Genomic DNA, 21,969 nt, shown 5'->3' with positions numbered 1-21,969 from the left:
AATCATAAATCCATATGATACATGTACAAAAATTATGTTAGCTCATGCCTCTCCCTCATATAAAATTGCAATAGTGATTATCGATCTTGTTATCAATTGCCTAGGACAAACTCGCAAATCTTACCACCACTTTTCCACACTAGCTATACTAACTTAATTGTTCTTTTATTAAAACAGCACCTAACTTTCATTTTCACATTCTTTATTATCTTGCAAAATTTATCCCACTACACCTACAAAGTACTAGTAGATTTATTCTTGTTCTAGGTAAAGCAAATGTTGGTGTGAGTACAGTTGTATAGGTGGTCGATAGAACTTGAAGGGAATATTAATTCTATCTTTAACTCCTCGTTAGGTTTGACACTTTTACTTATCAAAAAAGGTTACAAATGATCCCCTATACTTGTGGGTTATCGCCCGTCGATGCTGATATTGTCTTTTCCAAGATTCATGTCGATCCCAACACTACAGGAATTACCCTAGTTGCCGACGGCAAAAGGTATGCCGGCGAATTTTTACCGGGGCCGTCAGAGCTACGCGGACGACCGATGGAAAACTGTTGGCAAAGTTGGTGCTATGTCGAGGGCAGCCGTCGACATATATTTTTCTATGATGAGGGCAACCGTCGGGAAAATAGGGGTCGTCGGCATATATGCCTTTTGGCTGACAGAGACCCATTATATATATATTTGCCGACGACGGCCATCGGCAAAGTTTTTTCTCTATTATTTTTAACTTTAAATACTTTTGTGTTTTTGAAAAATCTTTTTTAAAAATTTGAATTTTATTAATTCAAATCTGACTTATCTAAACTTACCATATACAAATTATATATCAATTTGGGGTAGAATTTTTCATAGATTATGAATATCCACTTTGTTTCTATTTCTGAGTAAGTTAAAAATGCAACTTCATGTACTTTTTCAAATAGGTCCTTATACTTTATCAAAATCATAAGTAATTCATACTTGCATTGATTTTGACAGATTGTATATGGGTTTTTTGATCAAAATCATGAAAGGATTCTATTGGTATACTATGTTTTCAAATTTGAACAAACTAAAATCATGTTTGCTTCAAATTTGCATAAACCCCCTCTTGTTTTGACTTTTTTGTATATTTTTTATTCCTTGGCCAAATGAGGCAAATTTTATATATATTTGCATCAGAAAGTTTCAAGGATTTCAAAAATAATATTTTTACACACGAGTTGCCACTGATGGAGGTTCGACACTTAGAGGGGCTAGACTTGTCGGTCAAATGGGTCAGGGTTAGGCCACTGTGTGGTCTTCGGAGGGTCCGAATCCTACCAAAACTTGCATTGTGTGTCCTAATATATGTATACAAGTGTGGTGGGAGGTTCAAATAGCGAATACCCCGCTTCCAAGTGTGACATGCTTCACCGACGATAGTAACACTGAAGGAATGTTCTGCTCATTTAGTTGTGGTTCTCACGTGTTATACATACAAGTGTTACTGTTCTTTGGTATGATATATGATATAGTCATGTTATCTATATAGTTCAGTATTTGTAATTGCATACACTATAATGGTTTCTCCTGTTCACTTATGCGCTTCCTGTAGTTTAGTTCCTTTTGTTGTACATGTATAATTAGCTACTTTTTACTAACCCAAGTGTTGCGATGTGCTTGTGTATCTAGTACAGGAATATATCAAGTGTAAGTGGGTGCACATGTGCTTGTGTATCCATAGGAGGTTGATCTCCAGGACATGGAGGTGATGAAAAAGAAGATAGAAAAGAGCTTAGAATAGGTGTAGTCCAGGTTTTAGTTTAGTTTTTTCTTTTTATTCATTTAATATAATGTAAATATTTGAGAACTTCGTACCTTATATAATTATTAATAAAGCGTATGGTTTCATAACATACTGTAAGTCTTGTATAATTACTTTGTATTATCCATTTCTAATTCACTTTGAATTATTTATTTGTTATATTGAAGTTGGAATCTTCTGCCATCTGGCCTTGCCGTCGGCATAGGTGACCACCAAGAGGACCCAAGGCGGCGACCCGTGGCATAGCTATGCCGACGGCAAACCGGCACGTGTCTGGACGGTGTTTGACGGCTGTGTCGTCTACTTTTTTTGCCGATGGCTCGAGAAAACCGTCGGCATATGTTTCTATGCCTATGGCTTTTGTACGCCAACGGCCATCCGGGCTTTACTGAGGGTATCAAAGAGGACGGCTGTATGCTGACAGTTTTGGGGCCTTTGCCGACGGCTTTGGCCGTCGGCATACACACCGTTTCCTGTGGTGCAAGCACACTGCAAGCAAGTCCTCGCTTGGTGGTGACCGTCGTTCTATACCTGCATTGCCCCCAAAGAAGATGTCTCCCAAAATCAGAGAGCGCAATGAAGCAGAGACATTGTTGGGTAGTGATGCACACAAAAATAGTGTTATCCTGGCATCGTTATCCACTCCTTTGAAGTGTGATGGCTATGGTCAGGGTCACTCTGTGGCAAATTGCCCAGACAAGAAACCCTGGGAGTTTACTCCTGAATTCTTGATTACTTTGCGTTTGATGAATTTGGTCAGGGCTTTTTCTCCATCCTTGAGGTTTGTTCTGAAGCAAAGAGCTACTCCCTCTGTTCCAAAATGTATGTCGCTGGGGAATATGTTCCAACCAGGTGAAAATGGGCAAATGGACATTTATGCCCCCAGTTCAAACTTTGAATCAGTCAGTCTTCTTCCTCAGCGTCTTCCACCTCTGCCTCCGCCCCGGCGCTCCACCTCCGCCTCCGCGGCTCCGCCACCCGCCCTCCACCTCCACCTCCACCCCCGCCCTCCACCTCCATCTCCACCCCCGCGCTCCTCCTCTCCCAGGCCAGGGGCTCCTCCTGGCCCGCGCGCACCCAGGTGGTGCTCTGCTACCGCCCGCTGGTGGAGACGAGCTGCTGCTCTGCTGCCGGCCGCTGGTGGAGGCGAGCTGGTGCTCTGCTGTCGCCCGCTGGTGGAGGCGAGCTGCTGCCTGCGCGCGCCCAGGGGCTGTTCCTCCCCATGCACAGGTGTTGCTGCCGCTGAAGTCCTCGCCGCTGGGCAGGAGCTGCTTTAGCTAGAGTTCTCAATTTTGCTCGCCTAGGTTCATCTCCTCGCCCATTACTCCCTCTGCATCTGAGTAAACAATTTGATGATCATAAAATTGCTGCAATCATCTGTCTTAAATAATTTGAATAATTGCATGCAGTACAATCTTGGAGTAATACTGAAATTTAACACTGAAACTGAACAGTGATATTGAACACTGAGTATAACATGTACTGTCAATACAAGTTTGGACTTGTACTGTCAATACAAAAATTGAACATGTACTGTCAATTTAGCACAGGTTTGGACTTAGTTTCATCAGTACTGCAAATCAGTAGGAGTATGAATTAACGGGCAGAAATAATTGCTACTCTCATTTCAGGTAAAATTGAGTAGGAATAGGAGTATGAATATCAGGAGCATGAATATCAGGAAGGGTAGTGGTAAAACATAGAGCATGGCCTCCGAAAATTTTACCCCAGCCTTACTTTGAACTCACTATCATTTATGTACTTCATTATTCCCATAAGAGGGTCTCTTTCACCTGTAACTCGACATGATCAAGTAAAGTGTGCACATGTCTATTTTTATTTGAATCTTCAGAATGTCCAAACTTTTAAACACTATGGTATGACTGAACAATCTAAACTGTTTGACATTATTTGATGTAAATAAAATACTCCGGTCATTCTTAGTATGCAATCTGCAGTAGTGCTTTGAAAAAACACTAGGGGAAATGACTTGAATGGAGAAATGTTGAGAGACCAACCTGCTACCTGAAAGGTGCGGCATGCCCACACATGAGTCACTAATACTCTCACACATCTTTTTCCAATAGCCCTTCTTTAAAACAATCTGGTGGAAAAAAACGTTCAAGGTCACAAGTCACAATCTGGTGGAGTATGACTCAACATACTCTATGATGAATGAATGGAGGTAAAAGTATGGAGTATTTACTGAATGAATAATCAAGTAAACAATGCATGGAGGTAAAAGGAAAAAAAGAAGCTAAATTCACGGGGAAGAATAGAGCAAAATAATTTAGACAGAATAATTTAAAGACCGAATAAATTCTGAAAGAACCTCTGCCATCAGTTGATATGTTGATTTACTTTAAATAAAAATCATAGACTGAAAATGCTGTCATCTGGATTACACATGTTCTTTTTCTCATTAAAGGGTCATGAGACAGCTACTGAAAACAGACTGGAGTAAATTGTTTTTCTAAGAACACACACACAACAAAAACAGGTTCATGACTGGAGTAGTACTGTCATAAGACCCGACAAAACATCTTTTGGCTGGGAGAGATTTGAGTATTTTTACATCATTGATAAGAGATTTTATTACTGTAATAATACCTGACCAAACATCTTGATTTTATTACATCATTTGACAGAATCTGAATGTACTAATGCAGCAATATTGTCAAATTCAGTTTGCATAAGTCAAATGGAAATTAAATGCAGCAGTACTGTCAACTTATTGCAGTGAATATCATTGATACTGAAATTGGATTGTTAATTTGGAAAGGATCAATACTCCACACTTGCTACAGTTGCTAGTACAATAGTTACACTTGCTATTGATGAACCTCTACTAGAACCTGCTGGATATTTTGACAGTCATAAAGTTTCACTTAATTTCAGTTTGAGGAAAAGTTTCATGTACTACTCCAAGTCCTACACTAAACTACTCCAAGATCATTTTCATTTCCATTTGATCATTTAACGTTAAACAAGCAGTGCAAGCAAGAGAATAGTGCAAACAAAGTATGCAATAATGTTGTACTGCTCCAATTGATCATTTTCATTTCCAAAATGTACTGGTGTGCATCTTGAAAGTTCAACCTCTTACCTTGAAAGTTCTTTTCAGTTGCCCGGAGAACATGGATCTCCCAGACCTCAAGTACACCCCACCTGCTGAAGATGAAGATGAAATGGACGAAGATGTGAGAGATGAAATGGACGAAGATGTAGGAGATGCAATTGTTCAACATGCAGGTAAATGACTCAAATGATCATGAGTAGAGAGTAAATGACTCAAATGACTTGTGTAAATGCATTGTTGTACTCCATTTGATCATATATTTTCTTTGTGCAGGTGTTGAGCAAGCAGTTCAGAAAAGGGATATCCTAGATGACAAGCAAAGATATGCCGCTTATGTTGCAATGCATACATTGTGCATGAGTAGAGGGGGAAAGTTTAAGAGAGATGACAAGAAAAATATTGCTGATTTCTTTGGAGTGGGTGTTTGGAATATACAAAGAATTTGGAAGAAAGCGATGGAGCAAATTGCTGAAGGTCTGGACGTAGATGTTTCAAGTCAGAGGAAAGGAAATTGTGGAAGAAAGCCGAAAGACATTAATCTAGAGCAAATCCCTACCATCCCACTGAACAGGAGGTCTACTATTAGGTCACTTGCCTGGCAACTCGGGTGCAGCCCTACGACACTCCACCAGAAGTTCATGCTGAAGTTGATAAAGAGGCATACAAACTATTTGAAGCCAACTCTGAATGAAAAGAACAAGAAGGATAGAATGAAATTTTGCTTGTCAATGCTTGATGAGACAACAACACAATCTGGAAGGCCAAAATTCAAGACCATGCACAACATTATTCATATTGATGAGAAATGGTTTTATATGACCAAGAAAAAAAGGAACTATTATCTGCTGTATGGGGAGGAAGAGCCTACGAGAACTCTGCAAAACGGCAGTTGTATTGGAAAGGTTATGTTCTTGACAGCTGTTGCTAGGCCGAGGTGGGATAACGAAGGAAATGTGACCTTCTCTGGAAAAAATGGAATTTGGCCGTTTGTGAAAGAAGTTCCGGCTCAGAGGAGAAGCGACAACAGGCCCAGAGGAACATTGGAGACAAAGTCCATAAAAGTCAACAGGCAAGTAATGAGAGAGTTCATGATAGAGAACCTACTGCCAGCAATACAAGCATCTTGGCCTGAGAATGATGTTGGGCAAACCATCTATATACAGCAAGACAACGCTAAGCCTCATATCTTGCCTAACGACCCAGAATTTGTAGCAGCTGTGGAAAGAACGGGACTCGATATCAGACTAATTCAACAACCTGCCAATAGCCCTGATCTGAATGGACTTGACCTTGGGTTCTTCAACTCGTTGCAATCTCTAACAGATTGTCTAAGCCCTAGAACGCTTCAGGATCTTATCAAGGGTGTGCTAGATGAATTTGAAAACTATGAGGTTTACAAGTTGAACAGAGTTTTCCTATCTCTACAAGCTTGCATGGTTGAAATCTTGAACCATGCGGGGGCCAATGGGTATAAAATACCCCGTGCGAACAAGGAAAGGCTAGAGAACCTTGGGATGCTGCCTCCAAGACTTACATGCCCTCGAGAGGTATATGTAAATGCCCTGCACAATCTTGGGATAATGGAGAGAGTTGCTTGTTGAGATGCTTGAGGAGTTGCTTGTTGAGATGCTAGTTGAGATGCTTGAGTAGTTGCCTGTGGAGATGCTAGTTAAGATGCTTGAGGAGTTGCTTGTTGAGATGCTTGAGGATTTGCTTGTTGAGATGCTTGAGGAGTTGCTTGTCGAGATGCTTGTCGAGATGCTTGAGGAGTTGCCTATTGAGATGCTTGTCGAGATGCTTGAGGAGTTGCTTGTCGAGATGCTTGTCGAGATGCTTGAGGAGTTGCTTGTTGAGATGCTTATCAAGATGCTTGTTGAGATGCTTGAGGAGTTGCTTGTTGAGATGCTTGACTTGCTTGTGATTATTTGTGTGGAGTATGTGTAACTACTTGTTTGTGTGGAGTATATGTAAACCCTAGAGATGAGGCTTGTGTGGAGTATATGCAACTCCTTGAGAAGAGACTTGTGTGGAGTGCATCATTTGTATGATCATTTTCGGAAAACCCCATGTGAAATGACTCCATCTGTTTGCAAAAGGCTTCTATGGACTGGATTTTACTCCATATATATGATCATTTTTGTTTGAAAAGTTTCATTTAATTTTGTGTGGAGTGCATCATTTGTGTGATCATTTTTGTTTAATTAAGAGATAAGTGGAGAGGGCATTGGAAGAGAGAGAGAGAGAGAGAGAGAGAGAGAGAGAGAGAGAGAGAAGAGAAGAGAAGAGAGGGAACTGGAAGATAATCAAGCACTCCAAGAAGAAAGAAGAGAACAGAAGAGAGAAAGAGGAGTACTCCATTAGTGAAAGTTTCATTTGGTTTTATTTGATTTAGGTCTCATATTGTTGCACTATTGTAAGAGGGCAAAAGAGAAAGAGAAGACAGAAGAAAGAGAAGAGAGGAGAGGAGAAGAGTAGTTTAGTTTAGTTTTAATTAAATGAAAAGGTTTAATTAACCAAGAACTACTCCTACTCCTACTCATATTCCAAGAACTACTCCTACTCCTACTCCAAGAACTATTCCTACTCCTAATTTTAATTAAAACTAAACATCGAGTCCACACGATTTTAATTTTAATTTAAGGAAAATTCCACACTATTTTACTTGTATGGCCTATCGTGATTTTACTGAAATTACTCCATGCTTTAGTGAATTTAGTGAATCAAGTCTGAAGAAGCTACAGAAGCTACAGGAGATCACTAAATCTCTACAGGATATCACTACCAAAAATTTGGAGAGAGAGAGAGAGAGAGGAAACTGGAAGATACTCTTAATGCAAGCACTCCTAATGCTTGCACTCAATTTACAGTACTCCTAATGCTACAACAGTTAACAACAACTGAAATTACTGTAATGTCCAACAATTACAGTACACTGAATATTACTGAAACTTACCAGAGGTCAGAAAATATGCTTCAAATTTTGACAAAACTTCAATTAATTTTGACAAATTTTGACTCCAGATTTACAACTTCATTTCAGACAAAACTTTAGTGAATCACTAAATATTTTCAGATACAAAACCTGCACATTCTTGACTAAGACAATTCCTAAAAAAACTACTCCTCTCTTGAGAAGTTGGAGTAACAGAAGTTGCACTTGCATAAGTACAGAAGGTACACACACTAAATTTTCAATTTTCTGAAGAAGCACATGCAGACCTAAGACAATTTTTCTGAAGTTTAATAAAACTACAGAAGCTGCACCACGACTAAGCTACAGAATTTCCCTCGCCAAAGCAATGAACATTCATGACTAGCAAGGGAACTGCAAGATTAACAAGCTACTCTGAAGCTGAAGCTACAGAAGTTCAACAAGCTACAAAAGTTGGAGTAATAGAAGCTTCATGAGAAGATTCATAGTGATGAATTCATGAGAAACTTCTTTGTTAATCTACAGAAGCTAAAGACGATTCATAAGCTAGTGAAGCTACAGAAGCTTCATGTGTAACAGAGGCTACAGAAGCTTCATGAGTAACAGAAGGCTACACAAACTTCATGAGAAGTTGGAGAATACCATGAGGACGACAAGGTACGTATTGCAGCAGCAGGCTTCTCCCTCCATGGCCCTCCTCTCCTCTTGAATCGATATGGGCAGGAGCTTTTCCCTTCATGTCCTGGCCCCCTTCCTTTACCATGCAAGGAGTTTCAGTAGACAAGTTAACAGAAGCTACAGACGAGAACTTTTAAAAGAAGCTACAGAAGCTTCATGAGAATAAGTTTCAATGATTTTTTTTTTGATCCAGGACAAGTTTGATCAATCCAATGATTTGTTGTTTCTCACTGTCAGTATGAAAGATTGATCTCATGTTGTTTATTTTGCAGCATAGGGAAGTCCTTTCTGCAGGACAGAAATTTGTGGTGGATAAAGAGGCGAGAACCAACAAGTAATTGATCTCTTTTCCTAATGGTCGAACAACTGCAGCTTCGGTTTAAGCAATAAGAGCCATATTCAGGTTAGAGATATGATTAGAAACACTAATGCCATTCGTGATATAACCTGATTTCAGCCCAGGGTTCTTAAGTTTTGTTTTCTGGATTTGAGATAAATTCAATCAATTTTTTGAGGAATTTTGACGAAAAAATTGAACGTATTTTGTTTTTGGCTCGATTTCACATGTCACTACCTTTTTACTAATTGTAAATACTCACAGAAATCACAGTATATCAACTCACAGAAATTTGGATGCTTTTGAATAAAGTTTTTGAGGAAAAGAGCACTCTGGTTCAGTCCAGTTCAGTATCCATAAACATAGTGTAATGTTCAGGGTTCAGTGTACGAGCATAGCTACTTGAGCTTAATACCAGTTTAGCACTTTATAACAAAAATTGCAGCACAAGGTAACTAGGTGAAGCTGCAGATTCATGACCAAGACTAGGTAACAGAAGCTACAGAAGTTCATGAGAATATTAACGAAGACACAAAATTAGCTCCACTACAAGAAAGAACAGTACAGGAATCTACTCTTGGCACAACACAACAAAGTTTACCAAGATGTGTACACAAAGTTTACCATCAAGGTTGTGATGCTGCGCTGCATCAGGTTCTACAGGAATGAAGTTTGTGATGCTGCACTGTCCATGGCTCTGTCATGCGCTGTCCATGGCTCCTGTCCAAGGCTCTTTCCTACTCTAGGCTCTCTACTCCATCCATCTGGCCAAATCAAAGAGGAAAACAAATTAGGGAAGTTTAACTAATAAATGCAGTTTACCCAGCCCCATGGTGAGAGGAAAACAAGCTGCAGTTACCACACACCCAAATTCAACCAATCTACTCCGGCCGGCCGGTTATCAAGTTCAAAGGTCTTGTTCAAAGGGAAGAAGAAGAAGAAGAATCTGTTCCATCAAAGAGGAGACGGGGTCAGACCTTGATGCAGTACATGGTCCAGATGCGGCTCCACCTCCACCTGCTCGGGCTCCAGCTCCTACTGCCGCCGTCTTCACGCCCGCGCCGGCGCCGCTCCGGCTCCGCTTCAGCGCCTCCTTCATGCCTCTCCACAAAGCAGATCGAGCGCCAACGCACTCAGATCTAGCGCCAGCGCGCGCCTCCTCCTCGCCCAGTAGCGCGTTGCCGGCGCATAAAAATGGCAGCTTTCTGCATCTACTCCTCGCCCAGCAGTGCATTGCCGAAGTTTGAGAGGGTGGCGCGTTGGGAGCGGTGAGCTAGGCGATGGTGCGGAGCAAGATGCCGGCGAGAGGGCACATCGACGGGGAGAGGACGGCGTCGGGCGCGAGAGAGAGACGAGTGATGGGGAACGAGTGCTGGGCGGCGTCGGGCGCGAGACAGGGGAATGTGTCGGTCGGCAGGGGTAGAATGGGAAACTCAGGAAATTTGGTAGCCTAGGAAATTTTGTATGCAAAATCGTTAAACGACATACATTTCGGAACAGAGGGAGTAGATGTTTTGAGCCTTTAACAGATAAATCCATATGATGCGACTGCTCAAACAAACGAGATATATTTGCATCATAGACAATTACTAACATTATTGAGTTCTATTACAGTGACTGCACCATCATTGGCGTAACCCAGGTGCCATTGAGCATCTCCGGGCCCTGACTGACTAAACTCTGGAGCTGGGACATCCATATATTGCCCTACACCAAGAATTCTTAACATCCTGAACTACTAATTAATTTCTGTACAATGACTTATTCCCACCTCATCCAGCGGGACAAGAATTTACACCCGACCCAACGTGTGTATTCACAGAACCAACCAAAGTAAAGCTATATTCACATTCAGGCGAGCGCTTTGTACCACGGGCCGTGGACCTTCTCCGAGACCGTGGCCACCCTGATGAGCACTTCAGCCGCCTTAACCACCCGGTCGGCGAGCTTCCCCGCGCCAACGCGGCGTAGGGCTGCATCCGCCAGCTTCTGGCCCTTGGCACCGCTGCCGCCAAGGAGGACCCCGCGGAAGGCGCAGTGGACCGCCCGGGAGACCTTCTTGAAGACGACGTCGTCCGCTTGGAGGCTCTTCAGGAGCACCCGGGTTATTATCTGCCTCCTTGCCTGAATCTTGGCGTCCGACAAAGAGCCGGCTGAGGCCGACGCGCTCATCATCGCCTCCACGATCTCTTCAGTGCCTGCCTCCGGGGAGTTGTCCAGCAGCTTCACCAGAGCGCCGAAGAGTTCTGAGATGACAGTCTCCAGCTCCGGAGGAGTGATCTTAGAATTCTCACTCATCAGGACTTGACGCAGGACGAGCATGCTGCACAAACAGTAAGTTCAGTTAGCACAGATTCAAGTTTTAATCCTGCAGACTAGACTAAAATAACATGAGTATAAGATAGTAGTTTACCTCGTAGCCATCACAATCACTTCTTGAAATTGGCCCTGCACGGCCCTCAATCTCAGGAAGTTGAGATGGAAGCTCTCAGGAGTTGACTGCAATTGTAATCCCTCCATACCACTAATAAGCTGCAACAGGCCAACCCTCACAAGCTTGTCAATCTTTTCTCCCTTGCATTCAGGTAAACCTGAACTACCTGCTGAAGCTACAGCAGCTGTTGGAGCTCCATGGCCAGCTCGGAGCACTGTAACAAGGGGCTGAGCCTGCCACAAAGGATTAAACTAGTGTCAGGAACCAGATAACAAATAGAATGCCGCTATGCTGCTGATGTTGTTAGAAACTTACATGATTTGCTGCTGGAAGAACTGAAAGAGAGCCCAGATGTTCGCTCCATTCTCCGTCCACGATGCTCTTTGATGCTGAAATCCACTGCAGAGTTACAGGGAGAGAAGCTGACGCATTGGCAGGAGGTCCATAGCGATCGCCGAAAGCCTTCTGCAGGTACTCCACTCCAGCAGAGCCTTTTATCGTCGGTTGCATCAGCTGAACATATGCCTTGCTCACTTCTACTTGCAGTTGCTGTATATAACGGAAAAATGTTAGAATTCCACTGCAGTTAATTATAGGACAAGTTTAATGTATTAACACACTCGACACACCTTTATTTCTTCCAGAGTGAACCGCAGGCCCTTGATGACAGCAATGACGAACGAGCTGACTCCATTATCAGTATCTTCAGAACTTGCAGCCAACTCACTCAATAATTTGTCATGACTTGCCTTCATCTCATCATCCTTTGCCGCAGCAGACAGCTTTCTGACCATATCCAGAGAGTACTGCAAAATCTGCCCCAGATATTGGGTGTCCTGGGAGCCTGACTCGAGTACCTTCATTTGTACAGGAACAAAATTATGTCAATGTTACATGAATAAGAAAAAAAATAAGGAACACGATGACAAACTTATATATGCAAAACACTCAGATCTTACCTGGGATAGAATTTCGAGGTCAATGTTCTCATAGATTTCCTCCTTCCATTCCTTGGGAGCCAAGTCGTGCAACGAATCCCTCACTTCCTTTACCAGGTTGATCAGTTGGCTGTAGTCAGGTTTGTCTCCTCTCATCGAGTCGGTAACCACATCCCAGAAAGCTTTCTCCATTGTTTCCCTCACTTTGTCTTGGAAATCCTTCTCAATGGTACGAGCATCATTAGAATTGCCAGCAATGGCACCACCATCCTCATGAAGCATCTCATTGACCATCTGCTCATTCTCTGTTGGCAGATTCACTGGTGATGTGCTGCTTGATGCTCCAGAAGCTCCAAACAGGGATCGCACAACAGACCTTGATCCTTCAGCATCTGTTTTGGAATTCATATTGACCTCAGTAGGCGGGAGCTTTCCAGATGAATCAATGCGCAGAGGGGTACATACGTTTGCAACAGGTGCTGCCAATGGACTTCCATTCTCCTTCGCTTCAAAGAACTTTGATCTTGCATCTGAGAGAGCAGAGTCCATACGCTCGATGCCTGCATCACCACTCAAATGCTGAACCTTCTCTCTTAGGAGTTTTTGATCGTCAGAAACCTGCTTCTGAATCGCCTTCATATCATGGGTGAGGTTGTGTGACTGCCCGTCGGCAGTTAACTTGCATGTTTGCATCATTGACAGCTCAAGCTTGCATGCAGCCCTAACAAGATCACCCTCCAATGATCTTGCATCTTTTACTTTCCACACCACAAATCCGTAAAGATAGGTGCACCACGCTTTGTCAAAATTAACCAACTGAGTCTTGAATTTACTTTGGCTGGCAACATCATAAGACTTCTGGCAACTAGATGATTCAGCACCATCAAGAGATGGCTGCCTTGAGGTTCTTCCTGGTCCCTCGAGTATTGTCTTAACTAATAGCTCAAACTCCCTGACAAAGTTTGCTGCTGACTCCATGAGTAGCTGCTCTTGCTCACCATCTCCACTTAAAACAGCACTAGGATGAGCCAGGATCATGTAAGCACAGAGTACCACCCTCAGTGAATATCTAGACAACCTGCTTGTTTCAGAAGTTCTTGCTGGCCTTTTTGCTGCAACCCTTGTTCTTCCGTCCCTACTCGGAGGTGCCTTCCTCTTTGGAGTCGCAAGGCGTTTCAGTAGATGGTCAATATTTTCTGCAGATGATGAATTTGCTGACTGACAAAGAGTCAAACGCCTCTCGAACCGATCAAGTAATGCCTTTGTAGCCTCAAGAGCTGTGGGAGATCCCATCAACATAGCTAATTCCTCAAATGGCATTGACTTCACAGATTTTTCATTAATTCCCAAAGCATCATAAGCTTGAGCTAAGGCAAGTGTTGTCTTCCTGGACTTCACAAAACTTCTCCAGCACCTATAATATACGAGAAGAAAAGTTCAATTAACTCGAACGTGCAAATACAACCAAATAGTTAGAATTCAAAGGAAAATTTAATGTATGAGGGTAATACCTTGCAAGCTTTCTTGAAAGAAAATCGGCATGCTTGATGTAATCGGCATGAGCAGAACTGCATGGACTTCCTCGCTGCTTCAAATATTCAGCTCTCTTCCTCTTGGCCTGTTCAATAAGATAACAAATCAGATAAGAAGCAGAACAGGAGAACTAAAATTGTAATCAGCGTATGTATGACAACACATACCCTCTGAAGTTTGCTATCCAGATGTTCTTTCAATTTAATCCTCTCTGCTTCTCTCTGGCTGCTTACAGTCATGGCTGCTTGTCGAATATGCATGAGCCGAGCACGAGCCTTCCTCTTCTCAGCTTCTAACAACGCCAACCGTTTCTTCTCAGCAGCAGCACGCTTTGCCAGGATAGCAGATCGCACCCGCTCTGTATACTTGCTCTCAGATGTCGCCTTCTGCACGAGGGACCTCTCTGTTCTCTCCTTCAGTGCGGCCCGCCTCTGCATATCTGCATGCAGAAGGCGCATACGGTTTTCCTCGGCCTGTCGGACACGAGACTCGACTCTAGTCTCAAGTTCCTCCTTCTCCTTCTCAAACCGCATTTCCACATCATTCTTTGCTGCTTGTCGGAGTTCATCCAACTTGGCTAACCGGTTCTGTGCCTTTGCCAAGAGGCTTAACCTTTTCTGCTCAGCTGCCTGAAGCCTGGCTTCAAGGCGCTGTCCGTAATCTTCCTCTTGAGACGACCACGATGGGCTCCGTGGCTTCTTCCTTGCTTTGCAGGATAACCAATCGTGGAATTGCTGCAGAGAAACAATTGAAAATGAGTTAATTTGATCAAGCATGTATCGCTAATTCACTTCAAACTTACTTTTAACCAAAATAACACATAATTATTTAGTTGTTTCTACAGCTCCTGCCAGGATTACATCAACCAACAGAACTACAGAAGTTGCAACTAAAATTTCAGCGGTACAAGTTACTTCTAAGCAAAACAAAGTGGTCGATGATGAAAGCAAACTATCCTACCAAACTAGGATAATTCTCCTACCACCGAAACAACCTGAAATCAATTTGCTAACTCAAGCAGTTAGAACTTACAATAATTTCACCTTTATTATTTGATTAAAAAAACTTTCCATTTTTACTGGAGACTCGGAATAAACCGATGCAGACAACTAAATTAATTACTAACAGTTCCTGTTTACGCTTTCACCGAACTACAGATAAAATTGAGACTATTTCAATGGGGGGAAACGCTTCAATTCAAAGACCAGAAAACTCCAAACTAGAAAAGAAAAGAAAAACCGGCAAAATCCAACAGAAAAGCAATTCGTGGCACCCGTGAGACCAACTTCAGCTCACGACTACCTACCTACCGCCAAAACAATTCCCAATGAATGTTACTTCGACACCCCCACGAACAGGCTCAACCAAAAGAATTCTTTCACAGGTCTAAAGTTACTGTAAAATCCTTCAAAAACAGCACCACTTTCTTAAAAAGTATAAAATGATACGCCACTTCAATAGCAGGACACGCCACTATCATTTTACCAGTAAGGATGGGAACCACCGACGAGGATAATAGTAGTAGCATATGGAAGAAGAAGAAAAAGCAGTCCTCGACACTTGGAATTCACAGTTCACGCCTCTGATTTCGCAATCCAACGTGAGGGGGAAGAAGGGGAAAAGCGAAAAATAAAGGTACCAGACAGGGACACCTACCTGCCTCCGGTGGTCGGCCTCCTTGAGCTTGGCCTCGATTTCCTCGGCGCTGGACGGCCCGCCGCCGCCGCTGGCCCTGCCCTCGAGCAGCCTCCTCCTGATCCGCGGCGGCACCCTCGCCGCCGCGCCCTCCTCCGCCGGTATCTCCATCGCCACGGGCTCCCTCACCCCCATCACCGCACCGATCAGACTCCCCTCCGTCTCCCTCGCCGGCGAATCCCGCAAGAAATCGCCTCGCTTTCTCCTCCTCCTCCCTTGCTTGCGCCGCTGCTTTACTCCTCCACTTGTTTCTCCCTTATTTTTCCCCTCGCCTCTCGAGTTTAGTTTCTTCCGCGCCGTTCTGGGTGCGCCACGCGTAGCGCTATATAGGTGCGGTACCAGGTACTCTCCGGGGGAAGCGGTTTCCCGAATCGCGGAGCGGATCGGACGCTCGGGCCGGAGCCGAGACGGATAGAGAGGGGCGTTTTGGTAAGTTTCAGGGCGTTAGGCGCTTCGGGACGGTTCGGCGGTTGGGTCGCGCCCTTTTTCGGGGCGTTGGGTTGACCGAATTGCCCCTCCCGGCGGCTTTGCTTCTCCGTTTCCGGGTTCAGATAAGTTTGATTTGAGTTCCACTAGAAAATTAGAAAAGGTTTGATTTGAGTTCGACTCGGAAATGTGATCCAGAAGTAATCGGAGCGTGTATATGTGTACGAGACTGTTTTCGATGGTTTTCTTAAGGAAAATGTTTGTGACCGGCGGACCGGCCGAAGCTTGGGCCGGTCACGCGCGAGTCGCACGATCGCCCAGATCCATCGTCCCCTGTTGGTTCCCAACGTGGCCACGTCATACCAGGCCGGTCCCACCCACATCTCTTCCTCCGTTCAGATCTTTCTCGACCACTCGTTCAGATCCCATCTCCCCCTCTCTCTCCTTCCTCCAGACGCGTCGCTCTCCTCTCTGCCTCCCCTGTCATGGATGCATCCTTCTCCTAGGCTGCCGGCGAGCTTCCGCAAGCTCTTTTCCTCCGTTTTGTTTTCCGTATCAGAGAAAGGTGTTTGCAAATGGAGGTCATGGGTTGCTTCCAACCCGGGGAAGCCATGGTCGTGCATCTCCTTGGTGAGGTCGTACTTTTCTGCAACCGGCGAGGACTAGAGGTGATGGCCACTGGTGCTGAAGCTGCAACTGGCTTTGCGATTTGCTTCAACCGGCACAGGGAAAGCTACAACCGGCGCCCGGGTTTGCTACAACCAGGCGACGGCAAGCGTTACCGACGACGACGGCGCACGCTTTTTGCTGCAACGGGTAACGGAAAAGCTACAACCAGCACTTGGTTTTGCTACAACCACGTGGCGAGGAAGTGTCGCCGGCGACGATGGGCTGCAAATTTGTTGCAAACGGCAGTGGGAAAGCTACCACCAGCGATCAATTTTGCTGCAATTGGCGTGTGGTGGTGCAAGCGGCGTGCGATGGTGTGACGAGCGGTGACATGGGGTGACCACGGCGACCAGGATTGCAGATTGCTACAACCGGTACGCTTTTTTGCTACCACTGCGGTGATCGAGTGCCGCATCGACGGGGAGCAGCAACCTGTGCGGCGGATGCTGGAACCAACGTGATTCATGGTGAAACCGGCGCGCAAATGCTACAAACCTCAGTGGAAAAAGCTTCAACTGTCAGGTACAGAAGCTGCTTTCCAGTGGGAGACGAACTGGAGTTGCGAATGGGGGCTGCGAGGCGCGCACATGGCAGGAGGGTGCGCGGGCGCGGCCCAGAGAGGTGCGCGCTGATGGTGCCGGCGAGGGCTGCTAGTGCTGGCGAGGAGTTGGTGGTGCGGGCGTGAGAACGATCTGAGAAAGAAGAGAGTCGAGGGGGGAGTGGATCTGACGGCTCCGATGTTCCAGCGACCGGCGGAAGCATTGGGCCGGTCGACCGGAGCAGATCACTTCCCTTTTCTTAACACATCATAGTCGTAGGCTCCGACATGCACAAACATACATTCATCCGTATGAATGTGCGCACGCACACGCAGACACCGCAAGCGCCTCGTAGTTGACGGAAACGTCTCCTCCCACCGAACGAATATCGACAGGAAGTTTGAAATAAATTCATAAAGAAAATGCGAGCGTCAGTGCTCCGCGGCTGCTTTTTATGTTGACAACGACAGGAATTGAAATACATGTATGTACTTTGCATTTCACTTCCCGGTTCAGTCAAGTTTGATACGAGTTCAACCAAAAAAAGAGAGTTAGATTTGAGTTTGACTTGAAAATGTGATTAAAACGTTTGGTCATCGGAGCGTATATTTGTTTAGGAGACTGCTTTTGCGTTGACAAAGATTAAGATTGAAATAGTCAACATAAGATATCTTTGCGATAAAATAACCTTACAGTATTACAACTTTACATTGCTGATGGTACAACTAGAAATATGAATTATCATCCTAAAAACAGAGGCCAATACTTTGTTTCTTTCATTAAAAAGTGACAATATTTTGTTTTAGTCGATTGATCCAACGCACCGAGGCATCGATCGCACACTCATCTGATGGATAGCAACCCTGCAAAGGATGTCATTGTAAATTGACAAATTTAATCGCCTGTATATCCATGAATACTCTTGACCGATCCATCTCGTCTGCAACCTCCTCCATATGCTATGCTACAAGTGGAGACACCATTGTTGCAAGCCACAGATAACTGGCACAACATGTGGGCGCCCTCATTGTAAGATGGGCGCCGGAGGTGTTGGTCGGGCGCTGCCTACATGTTGCTACATGTCCGGCTTCTAGTGCTGCCCCGCAAGTCCAGACACGAACTGCTATAAGGGGAGACCAATTGTGTTTCAAGATAACATTGTTGGTATTGTTGAAAGTTGCCAGCTCAATGCTACTGTGGCCCAACCACGCCATGTTGTAAGGGGAGGGAGAGCGGCCATAGGGGCTGGGGTGGCTGCTTGTGCTACGACGAGGAGCCGAGGATGGGGCCACCGGTGCTACGAGCTATGACCACTGACACTATGGAAGCGGCACGTCGTGCTACGAGGGGGACGACACAAGTGCGTAGAAGGGCAACAACGTCGGGGCTGCGAGCGATCAACCGCCACTACAAGTTGTTGTCGCTGCTGCAGGCCACCACCAGTTGTTGCGAGAGGGAAGGTGTATGTTGCGAGGTTGGGATGAGGAGGAGGAGAGGGACGGTGAGGTCGATCGGATGGCCGAGGAGCAAGATAGCAAATGGGTGGCAAAGGAGACCGATCACTCCGATACCAGCCATACTCTTTAGGTTGTTGACCCTGAAAACGAATTCGTCCCCATTTTTCTTGTGAGTTTCTATATAGAAAGAGGACGGTAACAAGTGGCTCATTCTTGTTAAAGTAAAATGCATTAAAGATTGTTGAATTTGTCCAACTAATTAAACCAAGCCACAAAAAATATGCCCACTCCCCCTCCTGCTGGGACACATTTAACCATAGGCTCTGTTTTTTGATTGGTAGATTGTATTACGTTGAGTGTATTTTGTTGTAGAATAATAGCCACAAAAGTGGTTAAAATGAATCAAACAGACACTATAATAAAACTGATAAAATATCACAAGCCAACACATAAGTTTTTACTACAAGTTCATTTCAGTGAGGAATAATTCAGTTATATATAACTGTTAGACTAAACTAGATGGTACCCTCGTGTTGCCATGGGAATTGCTTGTAATATATTTTGATTACATTTGGTTAGATTGACATAAATTATTAATTGGTAATATAATAACTAAACACAAAATACATAAGATTATTGTATAATTATAGAATATTTATTGAATATAAGTAACATAATATAATTAGAATATTTAAGTCTTTTTTCATGCATGGTTGTATGTTGAGTCTTGCCATTTTTCATGCATAATTGAATGTTAAGGTGGCATAGTAGCATGTTGCGATAAATATGTTAGTGAAGATCACTCACTTAGTTACATAGGATTAGATTATTAATGTGTTCAACAGAATAGAGTTTGTGATGTGCTCTAGATAAATCGTCGGATAGGCTCAATAAAGCATACACCTAATTACACAAAATCTCATTGACTCACACAATATCAATCGCAAAATCCTAGACCTAGCTCGACCTCAGCTTTCACGTCAGGTTGCCACCGAGGGGAGACCGATCTCCTTTAGGAGATGTGCATGACTGCATCCCATACTTAGGGTTCATCCGCACGTCACCTTGATCGGTTGTCTAGAGAGTTTTTCCTATTAGTAGATCGGGCTTTGTCTCATGATGTCTCTTTTTGGACTTCGGATCTAAGATATCTTTGAGTTTGCCTATTGTCTATCAACCCTTTATGCTCTACGTGTTGGGAATCGTAGCATAATTCAAAATTTTCCTACGTTCACCAAGATGCATCTATGGAGTCTACTAGCAACGAGGGGAAGGGAGTGCATCTACATACCCTTGTAGATCGCGAGCGGAAGCGTTCCAATGAACGTGGATGACGGAGTCGTACTCGCCGTGATCCAAATCACCGATGACCGAGTGCCGAACGGACGGCACCTCCGCGTTCAACACACGTACGGTGCAGCGACGTCTCCTCCTTCTTGATCCAGCAAGGGGGAAGGAGAGGTTGATGGAGATCCAGCAGCACGACGGCGTGGTGGTGGATGTAGCGGGTCTCCGCAGGGCTACGCCGAGCTTCTGCGAGAGAGAGAGAGGTGTTGCAGGGGAGGAGGGAGGCGCCCAAGGCTGTTGTGTGCTACCCTCCCCCCCTTTATATAGGCCCCCTGGGGGGCGCCGGCCCTGGAGATCAGATCCAAGGGGGGGGCGGCGGCCAAGTGGGGGGGAAGGGGTGCCTTGCCCCCCAAGGCAAGGGGGAACTCCCCCCCTAGGGTTCCCAACCCTAGGCGCATGGGGGGAGGCCCAAGGGGGGGCGCCCCAGCCCACTAGGGGCTGGTTCCCTTCCACTTTCAGCCCACGGGGCCCTCCGGGACAGGTGGCCCCACCCGGTGGACCCCCGGGACCCTTCCGGTGGTCCCGGTACAATACCGATAACCCCCGAAACTTTCCCGGTGGCCGAAACTTGACTTCCTATATATAATTCTTCACCTCCGGACCATTCCGGAACCTCTCGTGACGTCCGGGATCTCATCCAGGACTCCGAACAACTTTCGGGTTTCCGCATACACATATCTCTACAACCCTAGCGTCACTGAACCTTAAGTGTCTAGACCCTACGGGTTCGGGAGACATGCAGACATGACCGAGACGCCTCTCCGGTCAATAACCAACAGCGGGATCTGGATACCCATGTTGGCTCCCACATGTTCCACGATGATCTCATCGGATGAACCACGGTGTCGAGGATTCAATCAATCCCGTATGCAATTCCCTTTGTCAATCGGTATGTTACTTGCCCGAGATTCGATCGTCGGTATCCCAATACCTTGTTCAATCTCGTTACCGGCAAGTCTCTTTACTCGTACCGCAATGCATGATCCCGTGACTAACGCCTTAGTCACTTTGAGCTCATTATGATGATGCATTACCGAGTGGGCCCAGAGATACCTCTCCGTCATAAGGAGTGACAAATCCCAGTCTCGATCCGTGCCAACCCAACAGACACTTTCGGAGATACCCGTAGTGCACCTTTATAGTCACCCAGTTACGTTGTGACGTTTGGCACACCCAAAGCACTCCTACGGTATCCGAGAGTTGCACGATCTCATGGTCTAAGGAAAAGATACTTGACATTGGAAAAGCTCTAGCAAACGAAACTACACGATCTTTTATGCTATGCTTAGGATTGGGTCTTGTCCATCACATCATTCTCCTAATGATGTGATCCCGTTATCAATGACATCCAATGTCCATAGTCAGGAAACCGTGACTATCTGTTGATCAACGAGCTAGTCAACTAGAGACTTACTAGGGACACTTTGTGGTCTATGTATTCACACATGTATTACGATTTCCGGACAATACAATTATAGCATGAATAATAGAAAATTACCATGAACAAAGAAATATAATAATAACCATTTATTATTGCCTCTAGGGCATATTTCCAACACTACGCTGGCCACCTCCACTTCTATGTACCATGGCGAGGCATGTGGCGTTCTAGGGGATGCATGCCTACGTCACCTCCCAGTTGCTTCGCATGTCCGTCATTCTACGTTGGTTTATCGTCAACACCATCAATCGCCACCATCCACTTCGCCCTCGCCATGCGACAAGTTTGGTCAGATATTCAGGGCATCTCCAGTACGTGTGCATCTCCGCAACTTGAGCAACAGGTTCTCGCCTCATCAGCCCTTCAGGCCAGTATGTTGTGGCATTTATCCTCGCTCCCAACACTGACATGCCTTCTCATTCACGTATGTTGTTTGTTGGTCTCATGTCATTGCCACGACTCACGAGCTGCGGCTACATCGCCCACTCGAGTCATATTGGCACTGCACACGATCCTCCTTGTTATTCCCGCGCACCAGCGTCTACCTTAGCACCTGTTGCGTCACCTTCCGCGCATGGTCTTTGTCATGCCGCCAGCTCTCCCTCACCCACTTCAAGCTTCATTCTCGCGCTTCTACATGCAATCAACATGTCCCCTTCAAGCTATTGTT

The 21,969-nt window shown here is 44.9% G+C and overlaps 2 protein-coding genes across 4 annotated transcripts; both read right to left on the bottom strand.

Moving 5' to 3' along the window:
* Positions 1-2,361: 2,361 nt before the first annotated feature.
* On the bottom strand, positions 2,362-10,271 carry LOC123053371 (uncharacterized). 3 transcript variants are annotated; one of them, XM_044476836.1, is made up of 6 exons: positions 9,798-10,271; positions 9,445-9,584; positions 8,448-8,559; positions 4,901-4,965; positions 3,820-3,898; positions 2,362-3,130 (listed from the first exon to the last, which is right to left on the bottom strand). In XM_044476836.1, exons 2-6 carry the CDS (start codon positions 9,469-9,471, stop codon positions 3,081-3,083), a joined length of 333 nt encoding a protein of 110 aa, XP_044332771.1. In that variant the 5' UTR covers positions 9,472-9,584; positions 9,798-10,271; the 3' UTR covers positions 2,362-3,080. The 3 variants fall into 3 exon arrangements, with proteins under 3 accessions (XP_044332771.1, XP_044332770.1, XP_044332769.1); XM_044476835.1 differs by having other exon boundaries at positions 3,813-3,898; positions 4,901-4,962; positions 9,798-10,266; XM_044476834.1 differs by having other exon boundaries at positions 3,813-3,898; positions 9,798-10,261.
* A 101-nt stretch (positions 10,272-10,372) lies between these two features.
* LOC123053370 (uncharacterized) lies at positions 10,373-15,722 on the bottom strand. The gene is made up of 8 exons (XM_044476833.1): positions 15,382-15,722; positions 13,893-14,459; positions 13,704-13,810; positions 12,214-13,606; positions 11,884-12,111; positions 11,570-11,803; positions 11,234-11,487; positions 10,373-11,143 (listed from the first exon to the last, which is right to left on the bottom strand). Exons 1-8 carry the CDS (start codon positions 15,553-15,555, stop codon positions 10,672-10,674), a joined length of 3,429 nt encoding a protein of 1,142 aa, XP_044332768.1. The 5' UTR covers positions 15,556-15,722; the 3' UTR covers positions 10,373-10,671.
* Positions 15,723-21,969: the final 6,247 nt, after the last annotated feature.

This window comes from Triticum aestivum, chromosome 2D (genome assembly GCF_018294505.1).
Source record: "Triticum aestivum cultivar Chinese Spring chromosome 2D, IWGSC CS RefSeq v2.1, whole genome shotgun sequence".
NCBI classification, from domain to species: domain Eukaryota; kingdom Viridiplantae; phylum Streptophyta; class Magnoliopsida; order Poales; family Poaceae; genus Triticum; species Triticum aestivum.
The sequence above is the reverse complement of the archived record's forward strand: the minus strand, read 5'-3'. Positions and strand labels throughout refer to the sequence as shown.